This window comes from Acyrthosiphon pisum, chromosome A1, assembly GCF_005508785.2.
Source record: "Acyrthosiphon pisum isolate AL4f chromosome A1, pea_aphid_22Mar2018_4r6ur, whole genome shotgun sequence".
Classification (NCBI taxonomy): domain Eukaryota; kingdom Metazoa; phylum Arthropoda; class Insecta; order Hemiptera; family Aphididae; genus Acyrthosiphon; species Acyrthosiphon pisum.
In genome coordinates this window covers 170260228-170276187 of record NC_042494.1, presented here as the reverse complement: position 1 = coordinate 170276187, position 15960 = coordinate 170260228, and the positions used below count along the sequence as shown (strand labels likewise).

Below are 15960 nucleotides of genomic sequence, written 5' to 3'. Positions count from 1 at the left end.
GAATGGTCAGACATAGGAGAAAATAACATACGTGGTTATTTTGATTATAAACATTAATATGTGTTCCGGTGAGGAGAATAATTTTGAGTGGGCTGTATATTTTAATAATATATTTAATGTAGAATAATTATTATAATTTATTAACGAGGTACGGCGACAGTAGTAGTCATCGCAGCCGCCCGCCGTGTCATCGCAGGAGTCATCGATGTGTCAACTTCTTTTAGGAATAAAATATTCGTATGATATGAAAAAAACACAATATTTTTTGTTGATCATTAATAAACAAAAAATCTTCATCTTGATTTGTTTTTGAATCTATTGTTTCTAAAATTTGCGTGGTAAATTGGTTGGTTTGGCAGGTAACACTGTAAGTCAAGCTTCATATATATTTTTCCTCAGCATTTTGATATTTGTAGTAGTGAATTATGAAACTTCTATATTTTCTCCAATCTCTTTTAGTTTAATTTTGTTTGATTTATTACTGGTATCGTCCACCGATTTTCTCTTACAGGCATTGTTTACAATTTGTCTTGATATTATTGTACGAATATCGGAATATAAGGCTCATGTTTATGAATTAAATTTGCACAATTATCATGTACCACAGCATTATTTACAGTGTACACTTTTGCTTTGCAATATTTTGAAGTACGTCGCCAACAAGTTGAACAGGTGGATTTGTTAACTAATCTAATACAAAATTTAAAATTATCTAAAACCAATAATGTTAGTAAATTGTAAAGGTAATGCTAGTAAATCACAGAAGCATTCAATCTCCTGTCTTTATTTATTTTTCCCTCAAAAAAAGGTCATATGCATTGGTGTAAATAAATTATGTTTATGTTCACAATACTAAACTTTTCTATTTTGAGTGACTAGATAGGTACATGATAAAGACTATTATGTTACTAAGTTATAATTATTAAACTAACTTGTAAATTATGGTCCTGTAATAGTCTGTTCATCACAATCCCAATAGAAACATAATTAGGTAGGTATATAATACACTTGTTGTAGATAGTTATTATGTTGACAACAAAATATATTGCTAATATTTTATTGATGATATTAGTACTTAACTTAAATGTCCATAATTTTGTTTACATGTTTAATAACTTATATGCCAATTAATATAAAAATTATCCTTGTATAAACTTATTTGTATTTTTTATTTAGCATCATTAATAGGTATGTAATTTTTTTTTTATATTGTATTGCAAACTTGTGTAATAAAGAATAACTTTATGTGGCATGGTGCTTTGTATATTATATTATCAATTAGTAATTGATAATATAAGTGGCGGATCCAGGGCTTAATTTTGGGAGGGGCATGGGGGGGGGGGGCAAAAGTACAAAAAGTTGCAAAATTGGCTACAAAATTGGCTAAACACAGTGTAAAACAAAGGAAAACTATGGTGTTGGGGAGGGGGCAAATGCTCCTTTGCCTTCCCCCCCCCCTGGATCCGCCACTGTTAATTATTGTATTTTTACAATAATGTAATCCAAATTATAAAAATAGGGATATATTTTAAAGGAAAACTATAATATCCGTTGAACTTTTGTCATTATTTTTCACTATTTAATTTCCAATTATAAAAATAAAAATAATAAACCGGCCAAGTGCGAGTCGGACTTGCGCACGAAGGGTTTCGTACCATTATTAGCTATAAACATGTTGGAAACACTGATTATATTATATATTCTAGGATTTTTAGTATTTGTTGTTATAGTGGAAAAATAATAATACATAATCTGTGAAAATGTCCACATTCTAACTTTCATGGTTCATGAAGTACAGCCTGGTGACAGACGGACGGACGGACGGACGGACCCTTAGTAATAAGGTCCCGTTTTACCTTACGGAACCCTAAAAACGTGGCCCCTTATTTTGTATTTTTTTGAAATATGCTTCCTTTCAAACTAAATAATATACACAACCTAGCGACTTCAAATACAGATTGTACATCCAACTTTTGAAAAGATTATGGTTTGAAATTTGTTCTTACTTTCACCATATTATTTGAAAAAAACCTATTGATTATTCATTTTTAAAATAAATGTCTCTTTATTGAAATGTTGAATCATGTTTTATAATTATTATTTATATTATTTACTTATTAATTGTTATTATAATTGTTTGTAGCTCATATCGGTACGTCGTATATTTTTGTTTTATATTTTATTCTGTGTGAGATTTCCAGATAATAATATATATTATTTTGTCTATTAGCGTGAATGTCCCTTTGTTGATAAATATAATATGAACATTGAAGATTAGAAATATTAGAGTACCTACCGTAAGAGCGGGATACTTTACTCTAACCGCAGGGGTTAAACATAGCTCCAAAAAAATATTTATTGATATCAATCGTAGCACATTACGATTTTGAGATAAGAGATTGTAGTTTTTTTTTAAAAATTTTTTTTGATATATTTTAGTTTTCTATTTGATTCTGTATGAGATTTCAAGAAAATAATATCAGATATAATATTAATTATTTTGTCTATTAGCTTGAATGGCCATTTGTAGATGAATATGAACATCGAAGATCAGAAAAATTAGAGTACATGTTGTCCGTAATATTTTCTTATGAGGAACTGTTTTTTAAAAAATCTCACGTTAAAAAGAAACGTTTCAATCACTGTTATTATTTTTGTATCTAAACAGGAATTATTCTAGCACCTGAGTCGGGGGTTCCGCAATTAAATACCCTCCATATGTGAAACACACGATACAATAAGGAAATTTTTAAATATCCATTCGTAATTATTATGCAATTAGTACCTAATATGATACAGACAGTCAATATTTATAATCACATCAGTATTCATACATTTTCATTTAAGAATAATATGATATTATTGTATCTAATTATTGTACCTATTACTTATTAAAAACATTTTTATATAATAATATATATTTTTTGCAGTCAGTTGCAGTAAGTATATTTTATGTTGATTGTCATATTTTTACTTTCTCTTCTCCTGGAATGGCCAGATGACAAATTAAATAGTGTTGTTTATTTATATCCTGTATGGAAGGAATGTCTGTTCAAAAACTGTTCTTGAATAGTTGAATGTGTTGATATTACACAGCTAACGTATGATGTTTAACGTTACAGCTTCACATTTTTGCTTTATAAATTATAATATTACAATAGCATAACTTATGTGAATAAATTTCTAAATAAAACGCATTTTCATTATTCCATAAATACCTAGTTGTTATGGGTCTCTTTATAACAATGTTATCTATATCTATTATGCAATTATAGGGTGGCTATGCTATTCGGCCTTGTCCATAAGCACCTTAAATTGCAGTTTTACAAGTTCTTACCTATATAGGTTTGACATTTTTAGAAGTGTTTTTTTTTATTTATTTCTTTGATTTACTGTAACATAATTATTAATTATTATAATTAATCAATTATGAATGTTTTGAGTAATATTTTATAAAAATGTGATAGACTTTTTTCCCCACAAAAATCTAGATATTGGTTTTAATATAAATTAATTTAATGGCAAATATTATACGCCCATAATAGTATAGTTTATTTTACCCTATTCTAATAAATTAAACGTTATCATTTGCAGTACCAGTGTGTTCAGGATGTACGTATTATTTAATAATTTTTAATATTTAATAGGTACCCAATAATATTATTTTTCATGGAATCTGTGTTTTAAATGTTTGTGATTTTGATGGAGTTCATTCGAATTAATTTTTAAACGTATAGTATAAAAAAAAATTAGGACTGCAATTTTGATATTAAAAAGAAATAAGTTGAGAGGAAACTTGTTTTACATAATATTGCAATTTTTTTACCGAATATAATTGTTTTTTTTACCTATTTAAATTGAAAAAACAATTTGAATATCTATATAAATAACACAAAAAGAGCCTAAATAATTTGTCATGTAAGTGATAATGGAAATTAAGTCATATCTAGTAATTGCTTATATAAATATTCGGTGAATATTTAAAGTTTCTACTGGCATTTTTTATTGAACTAGGTACAAAAATTAATTTTATTGATTTGGATAAAAACTGTTTTTACTAATTAAGAATCTGTGGTTTTCCTTTATTATTTTTTATCCTGAATATTTTGAAAAGTTCTGTGAATTTACATTTTTTGCGTCTCAAAAGTACAAACTAAATCCAATTTTAACTTGAGACTATCCTTAAAATTGAAGATTAGAGCATTTTGTAATAACATAGAAATAATAGATGAAAAAGTTTTACCGGTTGATCGCCATTTGCATTAAAATTAAAATAATAAAAGACGAATTTTGTTAAAATTTGGAGTTTTATTTGGCGCTAATAAGTGCCATAAGCCATAAGTGGTTTATAAGGTGATTTCTAATCTACTACTAAATATAATTAGATTGGTGTAATAGTCTATCACTTCTACTATTAAAAATACCTTTTTTGTGTGTACTGGGCTAAGGGCGGAATCTGCATTACCGATTCAACAGCTTCTAAAATCTAACATATTTTTGTAAATATTTTATCATTGAAATTGTTTCAACAACAATTTCAACGTTATACTAGTTTTAGGTGCTTCCATTCCTTTTTCAGTTATATTGAATAACGGCTTCATGGTGATTACATGTATCGCTAAAGTACCCCCCCCCCCCCCCCCCTCTGAATTTGGAGTGTGATCCAATGTTTCTAATGCATTCAAGTGATGAATTACCGAATCCATTGATTTATGTAGATTGATCGAAGACACACTGGAAATAGTCTCGAGGTCAAATATTATAGTCTTTGTATGAGCTTGTGCTAAAACGTTTTTATTTATGTATCTTGCTGTCAGTGTGCCTCATGCGTATCTTACTTTTTTACAGTCGTCTCTAATTATTGTATAATATTAGCAGCTGTTCCAGCTATACACGATTTTAAGTAGAAAAACGTTTAAACTGGCAATGACAAGTTATTTAAATGAACGAATGCTATAAACATATCATTAAATGCCAACCAATACTTGTAATCGCCCGAAAATACAGATATATTATTTATTTATCTAATTGCTGCAAGTTTTCAACATCGCCACTTGACAATGTTGTCGTTACGATTTTTCCGTCATTGTCAGACATCAGTGTAGTTTTCACTTTATATACCATAATATTATTCTATTTACTATTTTTTTGTGGTTTATTTTATTTTATTTTATTTATTTATTAATAGTAAATGCTCGCAAATGCTTAGATTATAGTTTATATAAGTTGGAAGTAACATAGTATGAATAACTAAAAGACTAAGAATAAATATTCAAGTAACATAATATAATAAATTAAAAACAATGTAACAGTTTTTCAACTTACGATTATCATTGAAAAAGAAAGCAATCTGATAGATTATCGTTCTGAAGAATTATATATTAATTATAAATAGTCTCTTAATAGCCTGCGAAATGCTTTATAGGTACTTGGGTGACTTATACGTCCATATGCTTATTATATTATAATATATTTTAGTACCTAATATAAATAGATATAATTATTTTTTTTTTACTTTATTATGCTATGATAATTATTGATAACTGACAATTCAATTTAAAATACGTTATAATGTAACGTATATAAGTAATGAATGTACTTGTTTGTTTTTAAGACTTACATTTAATATATTAAAATACCCAAATAATGAGGTTATTAATTAACATATTTATAATTTATTTTACAGCTGGAGGTATGAATCATTTTTTGAGTTTTTTATTTAATTAATTTTCGTAAGGAAGGTTGCAAGTAAATTTACTTTAATAATCCCTAGATTTTCCACTGATTATACCATATTATAACTAATTTATAAATATACTTATAAACTACTACCGTATATTTTATTTCTAGCTATCAAAGTTATGTTGTTTTCAGTGGCGCAACTAGGGCTAAAATGTTGGAGGGGGGGGCTGTAGCCCCCACCTGACATTATATGAAAAGTAACCCGTGGGGGCGAAAATAAAAATATAATAACACAAGTACACAACAACAAAATCTATTTATTTATTCAAAGTTTCATTTTTCTTTTATTTTTATCAATAAATATTTTTAATATTTGTTCAATTGAAATCTCAATGTCTTTTTCAATATGGAGTATTGATAGGTTACTAAACCGATCTTGGTTCATTGTGGACTGTAAATATGTGTTTATCCTCCTCATAGCTGAAAAAGAGCGTTCTGATGTGGCGGATGAAATCGGCAAAGTAATGGCTACTTGTACCATTAAATATAAATTTGGAAACACTTTTTTATTCAAATTTTCTTTTATAAAATTGAAGTCCTTTATATTATCACCAATAATATTTTTGAACACCAACATTTCGCTTTTTAAATTATTTTCGTTAATGTTTAATATATCCTGAAAATACATTTTATTTTTTATTATGAAATGTTTTACATTGTAAATAGTAAATACTAAAAGGTTTGTATAAATGTAACCTACCTTATAATGTTCAACCAGGAATGAGCTTCCTTCATAATCAAATTGCATTAGTCTATCAGCAGAAGTAGCAAGGCATAAACTTTCTTCAGAAAATCGTATTTTCATGCTGCAAATAAACTAGGTTTGACAGCACTGAGCACACTATTGCGATCAAATTAATAATAAGAAATTCAAAAGCACGTGGATAGCAGAATTCAAAAACACGTTACCGTAACATGGATTACTTTGTCTCCGGATGGTAACTTTGGCCCACCGTTGGAATTTTGAATACTTCTGTGTGTTGTGATAAGACATGTGACTATTATCAATGTATTGTAGTGGTTTTCGATAGTATACAACACTAGTAACCAAATGTGATAACAGTTTTTACAGTTATCACTTGTGTTGCTATCAAAAAAAATTTGTTTGTTTTCAACGGAAAAAAACCACGTCTCAAAACTTTTGTTTCATTTGAAGTGGGCAATGTGGCAATGTGGCAATGTTGAATGTACCGACATAAATCGTTTTTTAAAAAACAAATACTTTATAAAGGCATAAAGCTAATGATATTTACGATTTACCAAATTAATCATAGGCATATAAAATAATATTATGAACTTAAAATAAAAATAAAATAATTACATTTTTTCCAAAAAAAAAAAAAAAAGAATTTTAGTTAAATATTAAAAAGCTCGTTAATATTTTAGGAAATAACTAAATATTTTTTTTTTGGTGGGGGGGGGGGCTATTACAAGTTTGGGGGGGGGGCTAATCCCCCCACCCATAGTTGCGCTTATGGTTGTTTTTGATTTATTTTATAGAATATTATTTTAAATTTATATACGGGCTTAGCCCCAAAAGTAATCAGATATAAACAATCTTATAGTGATAACAAATTAACGGCATTAATCTTACAAACAACATATAAATTACGTATAGGTTCTGTTAAGAACCCCATGATTATTACATTTTTTTTTTTATTTATATTTAATGTTAATATGTGTACATGTGTACAAAAGAAAAATAATGATGAAATAATTCAATATAATTTATATATTATAATATCAGATATCTAAGGCAAGTTGGGAAGCATGGAAATTGGAAAGTGATAACTGCAGTCTTGTAATTGGTTCGTGAGCTAAATAATTAGAGGTATAGGGAAGAACATGGGCTTTAACTGGGCTAGCCTTCTTATAAATCCAAGCATTCTGTAGGCTTTTAATATATTGTGCCAATATGAGGTCCGGGGTTGAGGTAATTATTGAACTTAAAACCCAAGTCACAAATTGAATCAACACATGAGATATTTCAGTTGGATAATTTATAGTGCCATTTTATAGAAGAACGCTTCCTGGAGAATTATATTGTATGTCATTTTTCGAAGTTAAGCGTGAGGCCTTATTAATGAACCTAAATTGTTAGTTAAATGTGGCGAAGACTACCACACCTCAACATTAATAAGGCACCAGATACTCCTACCACTTGTACCTTATGCAATGGAAATCATTCTGCCAACTACAAATGTTACATTGTATTTTGACTCTTCTCTTCTCATATAATTGCCACCCAAACATAAATCTCTTCATGAATTGACATACTTAATTTATTAATGAACCTCAGAAGAATAAAACTCCTGGCCACGATTTAATTACAACCAAATTCACAACCTATTTAAAACATAAAATGTTATACTATTCCTCACTTTTATATTCATTCCACTGATAAGACTAGTTTTTTATACTCTGGAAATTAGCTGTAATAACAATTATCTATAATCATAATAGTATCCATTCTTAGTGGTTTCCTCGCTATTTTAAACAACACGTATTCTATATCTACATGGCTATTACAATCGCTATTTAGTATTTTCAAACTATTTAGCATAGTCTGAATTGAAAAAAATGAATTTAAGCTAACTTAATAATATCCAAGGCTGGGCATGTTAATGATAATTTTTAACTCAGTTAAATTAAGTTAATTTTTTTTTCAATTAAATTAAAAGTTAAATTAATAGACTTTTTTATCTGGTAGATTTATCTTAGACTGGTCTATAATTGTTTATGCAGGTTTTATCTCAATTTTTATATATTGGTTTAATTATAGCTAATTTAAGTTTCTTGGGAAAAATACGATTTTTAATACTTAGGTTATATAATATAATGTCAGAAGGCTTATAATACTGTCTATTACAAGTTTTAAAATCTTTACCGAGATACCATCAAAACCCACAGCAGTATCATCTTTAAGTTTATTTATAATTACTCGAACATCAGATTCTTTAATGTTTTCATTAAATGTACTGTTAAATGATATAGGAGTAATGTTCTCCTCAAACTTAAAAGTTGACTCCTCAATATTACAAGCTAGACTGTTACCAATATTTATAAAGAAATTGTTAAATATTACCCCTATATTATTATTAATTACTTCCTAGTTAATACGACATATCACATAGGTAATAGTTTTTATTTATAAACATTTTAAATGTATACACAATTCTTCGTAAATATACCTTTATTTTCTGTATTCTACGAACTTATAAATTATATAATAATATTTTTCTGAAAATTCAAAATTAACTTAATTGGGTTTATTAAAAATAATTTAAGTTGATTTTAAGTTAATATAGATACAAATGAGTTAAGTTATAGTTAAGTTAATTAAAACAGACAGCTAGTAAGTTAAGTTAATAAGTTAAAATTAACTTAACTTTTAACTTATTAACTCGTTAATGCTCAGCCTTGAATTAATATCAATATAAATTTAAGTGTGATGAACACGGTCTTTGATTAAATTTCGAGGGATGAACTTTGTAAGCTAATGAGAGATAAGGATAATAATGTACATGTCATCTTGGAATATAAAATTGAACACTGAACATAGAATGAAAATATACTGTAATTGAATAAAAATAACTAATAATGGATTTTGAGGGCGCGGATGATAGAACACACAGATACGGTCTTACGGATGCTACTTTATGCCACTGCCCCACCAATGTGTCAGGCTTCCCAAAAAACCATTAAATGCATAATTAAGTTTATTATTATACAAGAATTAAATAGTGAAAAACCTTTTGAAACTAAAAAAAAATAGATATAAAATAATTATAATACTGCAGTGATATTAATAAATTAATTTTTGCAAACGCTTGACTCTCACAAGTAAACCGTTATGGAATTCTTAGTTGTAATACATTTTGTAGGACAATAGCTATGTTATATATTTACATTTGTTAAATAGTATGTTTATTATTTTATTTCTAGTGGATGAAGGTACGTTCAAATTGTATTATTAAATTCTAATCTTTTAATACTATAATCCATTATAATATTATAGGAGGGTGGTATATTATTATTTTGTGTATCGTAAATTATTATGTCGGTCCAAAAAATATTACATATACCTTTATATGATATGTGATATGCAAATATAAGCTATAACTATTACGTGGTAAACTATATAATATCAGAAGCTTCTATACTCCGTTCCACGAGAGAGGACTGGGTGGTGACCAAAACGTGATCATTTTCGCGCATCTCCACCACATTCTTGTTAATGTTTCCTATCGTCGGTATTTGTCGATCGCCGTCGTACCGTTGTCGAACAAATTTGTTATAATATACAGAGCGGTTACTGGTGTAATCATGTTTATTATTATTGCATGTTTTATGGTTATTCTAATAATAAAAAGTAATAATCAAAACAAATTATACTTGTTTCATAAGAATAACTTCTATATTGATGTATTATATTTTAATGGTTAGTCGCGGTTAATATATAAGGTGTATTACTTGAGCCGCTGTATACAGAAAGAGGACGCCGCATGGTAGGAGAAATTTGACCTCGCGACTTCGGAGCTAATTCATTTCGATGCGCGTGGCGGTCGTATTCTCTCGTGGAACGGAGTATAGTCCGTTCTTTTTTATTTTTTCAACACGGCTATTATTTATCCTCAAGTATGGGTCAAGACCCACAATTTGGTAACTTATGTTCTAATTATTTATAATTTACAGTGGAAATATAATATTCATAACTTGTTTTGTAATTAATGCAGTAACTTAAATTATAATACAATATTATATTAAAAATTAATTCTTGCAAACTCTTGACTCTCAAAAGTAAACCGTTGTGAAATTATTGGTTATAATAAAATTAATTTGTAGGACAAACATAAAGTTATATTTATTAAATAGTATGTCTATTATTTTATTTCTAGATGAAAAATATAGTACGTGCATATTGTATTATTTAATTATTTATATTTTAATTCAATTTATGTGATAAGCAGGGCTGTGAATTTAATGCACTAAAAACCTTAAAAAATGCATTAAAAATGTCAAAAAAAAATGCAATAAAATATGCACTGAAAATGCAAAATATGCACTTAAAATGCAAAAAAAAAGAATATAAAATGCCAAAAATTATAGTATAAAATTCATTTAAAATTGTTTTAAATTTAATATTTACATTTATATTAATATTAGGTACAGGATATTAAACATTAGTACAAAAAAGTGTTTATTTATTAAAAAAAAAATAATAAAAATGTTGATTGAATTTGAATTTACATTTGCATTAAATTAATGCTATTCACCTGAAACATTAAAAAAAATTTTTTTTTGTATTTATTTTGTTATAATAATAAAACAAACTTAAAGATATTTATTTCTATAGCGTCTTCTCGGTTATCTAGTTGTCTAGCAATTGCCTTATTTTATCGAATTGTTATCTTTACCTAACCCGTATATAGCTTGTGTGACTTATGTAAAATATTATTTAATAAAATATAAATTTGACATAATATATACAGCCTGTGTAAAATAAAAAAAAAATGTTTTCAAACAAGTCAATTGACGGAATTTGATTAAAAATACTAGAAAATGAACTAAAAAAGCAAAATATGACCTAAAAATGCGAAAAAATTACCTAAAAAATTTAAAACGTAATTCAAATTATGTACTTACAAAGCTATGTTTTACAATCACCAAAAAAAAATGCACTTTCCTATAAATTCACAGCCCTAGTGATAAGTAATAGGTATTATGATTATCATCCCTCAAATTGTTAGTTACTCGCCGACTACTATTATAGGCTATGAACTCGTTTAGTTGACAAGCTGTCATCCATTAAGAGGACGTGATACCCGCATGTGTTGTCTCCGTCTTACAAGTGCGAAACATAGCAAATTATGCGCAAAGCAGAATTTATGTAGGTCCGTTAGTTTAAAAATTAGAGTAAATTGACCTCTTATAAAATCTAAATGTAAGGTTATTATCTAGACAACCTCATTAGTTTTTTATTATATTTTAATTTTAAAGCGAGCTATGAGTATTTTAAAATTGTAAATTGTTTGTGCATTTTAAAGTACTCATAACTCGCTTAAAAATTGAAATATAATAAAAAGCTCATGAGGTTGTCTAGATAATAATCTTACCTTTATATTTTATAAGAGGTCAATTTACTCTAATTTTTAAGCTAAAGGAGCTACACGAGTTCTGCACATGTTATGCACTTGTAAGACAGAGACAACACATGCGGATATCACGTCCTCTTAATGGGCATCCATATTATTGGCCATTACAACCATTGTCGAGATAGACCTATTATACACCTTCCATTTAATTTTGAATATGTAACGTTCTTAAACAATGAAGATGAATCAACTTGCGTTTTCAAAAATATTTTACTATTATTAATAACTCATAAAATATTTAGATCGTTTTCGAATCGGTTTAAATACCTGAATATTTTAATTTTAAAAGCATCGCGATATTTTGTTTATTCTAAAATGTTATGATATGTTCATAATATTATGATTATACAGCTATTAATTTTAGATATTAATGACAAATTACTATTATTTTTTTCAGTGAAAATTGGTTTATGTACGTATATAGTTCAGTTAATTTTGTGTAAAAATTATATATAACCTTTGAGTGGCTTTTCCCACCATACAATTTTTTTAAAATAGATGCTTTTAAAAATCTTTAGACTATGGTGAATTCGATCGTTTTAAATTTATTAAAAATTAATATATTATAATAATAAATTAAATTAAAACTAAAAACTATCGATGGGCAGTGTTAAATAACCTTATTCCTCTAATTATATTATGTGGATACGGAAATATTACTGTACTTCATGGTTCGAGCCAATTGAAATAAATACATTCCGAAATAACAAACTTTTTCTAATACATAATCTATATTGTGAAAATCTACTGTGTGTGTGTGTGTGTGTGTGTGTAATAAATTGGCCCATACCCAAGTACATCATACCTATGGTTCCTTAATTTGATACACAAGAATTCCTATACCCAAGGATGTGCAACTCAAAATTTAGGGAGTGGATTACACAGGGATTATTTGACTCACTAAAAACTAATAATTTTCTTATTTGCAAATATTTGTTTATTAGCCACAAATGGTTACAGAAAATAAATATTTCTTATCTTTCTCATAATAATTTTAGATTTGTATATTTTATGTTTGGCCACAATCACTCAATTAAATGTGTACAAATATAAGCAGTTTACATACACCTGAGTTTAAGAGTGGATAATTTCTCATTCCCAACATATAGCCAATGAGGAATTAACATCAGGGAAAAGAAAAATTATTTTTTTTAGAAAATATTAAATATATATGCATAATATTATACATAACACATATGAAGAAAATAAATTATTACATTTTTTACGATATTTGATTTTCACAATTAAATTAACGAATTTTCATCAATCGATTTTTGATAATTTGTTTTATTCAAAAAGGAACCACCGTAGGAACTCAAAATTTTCACCAAATTTTAAAATTTCCACTTACCATACATGATCAAATTTTTAAATTTTCCTTTTTCAAATCGTTTTTACTCTTTTGAGCTATTTATAGCTATCAGACACTTATCAAATATTGTATATTATTGTTTCGTTAAGAATTCATAAAATTTTAACTTTTTCGTACTAACCGTTTGAAATTTTAATAAAATTAGAGTGATATCCTAACAAAAACACTCTACCTTGTAAAAACTAACCTAACTCCTTGTACAAAAATAAAAAAAAAAATACAAACATTTGTATAGCTAAGTCTTTGAACTATTAGGTATCATTCATGTTAAAATAGTCTGCTGAATAATTGACTTAGCTTTTTGACTTAAGTTTAAGTTCAAAATACTATAGCATGTAATGAGAATATAATAGTATAGCATACTATCATTGAAATAGGCAGTCTATTCAAGTGTTTTAAAGTCACCAACCTAAGATAAATTATTTAAGACACTATTTTAACATAAATTAAATTTATAGTTCATTGACTTTGATATAAAATGATGTAAACTGAAGGACGTAACCTTTAGAGCCATTTTTTTTTAATATTTTGCGTTTTTTTTTTCACATGGTATTTGGCAGAGTGTTTTTGTTGGGATTATAGTTATACCAAAAATAATAGAAAACTTTCACGATTTTACAGATTTTGGAAATAAGTATAAAGACTATTATGGATCAAGTATGTATACTATAATTATTGTAAGCGTACAATAACACTTCCCAGCATAGATGACTGAAAAATGTTTATACATGTAGTGCACGAATACCTTATTTTAGAATACAATTGATTTAAGTATTTGAACGAAATCTGAAATAGTGAAAACTTGACCTCAACTCGATTCGCTCTTCCTTGAATCATATTCTTGTTTACGGGCAGGCTGGTTCCCGTTCTGGTAGATCAACTGTTACCTGTAACCTTAGTCTCCATTCGTATATATTTGATTATTTTTGCGATACATGCCAAGTAGATGTAATCTACACAGATTTTCCAAGGCTTTCAAACGTGTTGATCATAATCATTTTATGTCAACACTTGACTCTATAGGCATCGATGAACCTCTATTATCCTGGCTTCACTCTTATATTACAAAGAGGATCCAATGGGTAATTGTTGATTCCAACTCTTTGGAGCACTTTGCACACTTCTCAGGTGAACCACAAGGTGTTGTTCTTTCTCCACTTGTGTTTGCCCGGTACGTCAACTCAGCGGCCTTCGTCCTCCAGTATGCCAAACTTCTTATATTTGTTGATGATATGAAAATCACATTCCGTATTAAATCCATCTCTGACTTTCGTCTTCTTCAAAACGACCTTCAGTGATTATTGACATGGGGTGAATCTTTAGGACTACCTCTTAATATTCCGAAATGCTCAGTAATGACTTTTTGTCGTATTAATGCTGTAATCAATTATACTTCCTCCATCAATAATACCCCCTTGATAACATGTAATAATTCAGTAAAGGACTTAATTTATTTAATTTGCTCTTCCACTGAACCTGTGGCTAATACGCACATTCAGATAATCTGTTGTAAGGCTCTTAAACTACTAAGTTACATAAATCGTAGGTATCATTTCTATCTAATCTTCTTTCCTCTAAAATTGACAGTAGTCCAGAATCACTATCCCGCGTCTCATTTAATGTCCCTTACCACCGTGCGCGATCATCTGTTCCATTCCATATACCATTATCTTCCTCAAACTACTATCTTAACTCACCGTTTTTTTTTTGACATTGATCCTCGTTTCCATAAAGCAAATTATTATAGTTTATATTCATGTTATTAAAGGGTTCATCCCGTATTGTAAAATATAAATCAAATACAATTTTATTCCACATTTTTGATTGGTAATATACTCCACAGTGCGAGCTGTATACGTAAACAAATCGAGTTCTATACTTGATTTTGGAATGGAAATTTAACGAACGTACTCAACAAATCTAAAACCAATTTATTTTTGTAGGATCAGCTAGTGCACCGTTGGATCACTTCTGTCAAACGTTTATTGGAGATTCAACTGAAGATGCGAAGCAGTTTCTTAAGAATTTATTGATAGCCACTCGTCACAACTAGTTAATACAAGAACTAAGAAGAGTGTCATCATCATGTCCCTCAATATAATTTATTATATTATAACATTATATAATACGATAACACAGATATTTATATTATGATAAACATCTGTGGTCTTTTATGCTTATGTCCTTTACTCCTTCTATACAAGTACCGTTATAATCTGTGCTCGGTTGATACCCTTCGACCACCGACCAGATTCATACAGAGTCAGTCCCTCTGCGTTCGCCCTTGATGGCAGTCATGCATAATAGGCTATGTTAATATATGTTCATTACAATATTTTGTATTTTAAATAATAAATATATTCTTTTAAGTATTTCAAATATATAAGTTGTGTTCTTGATTAAAAAAAATAAATCAAAAGTGGTTCAATATCAAGCCCATTTATTCTTCCTTTGTTCATCGAACGTCTAACGGATTCTCAATCAAATTAGGGTGAGTCAATTTAGCACATAATTAAATCCTTATATAATATATATATATATATATGAGAAGGTAGTAACTTGAAGTGTGTGACTGTGTATGCAATATACCTAGACAACGAATCATAACCAATAAAAAAGAAGTAAACATATATACACTGCGCGCACAGGCCATTTTTACGTTACTACAAGAGAATGGAGTTATAATAATAA

At 28.0% G+C, this 15960-nt stretch overlaps 1 protein-coding gene across 1 annotated transcript; it reads left to right on the top strand.

The window, feature by feature from the left end:
- Positions 1-3594: 3594 nt before the first annotated feature.
- LOC107882806 lies at positions 3595-15697 on the top strand (the record flags this gene model as incomplete). The annotated part of the gene is given in 7 exon segments (XM_029488848.1): positions 3595-3612; positions 5687-5692; positions 9688-9696; positions 10641-10652; positions 12295-12309; positions 13891-13926; positions 15213-15697. Coding segments are annotated over 7 exon segments (206 nt in total), but the record flags the coding sequence as incomplete, so codon positions are not given.
- Positions 15698-15960: the final 263 nt, after the last annotated feature.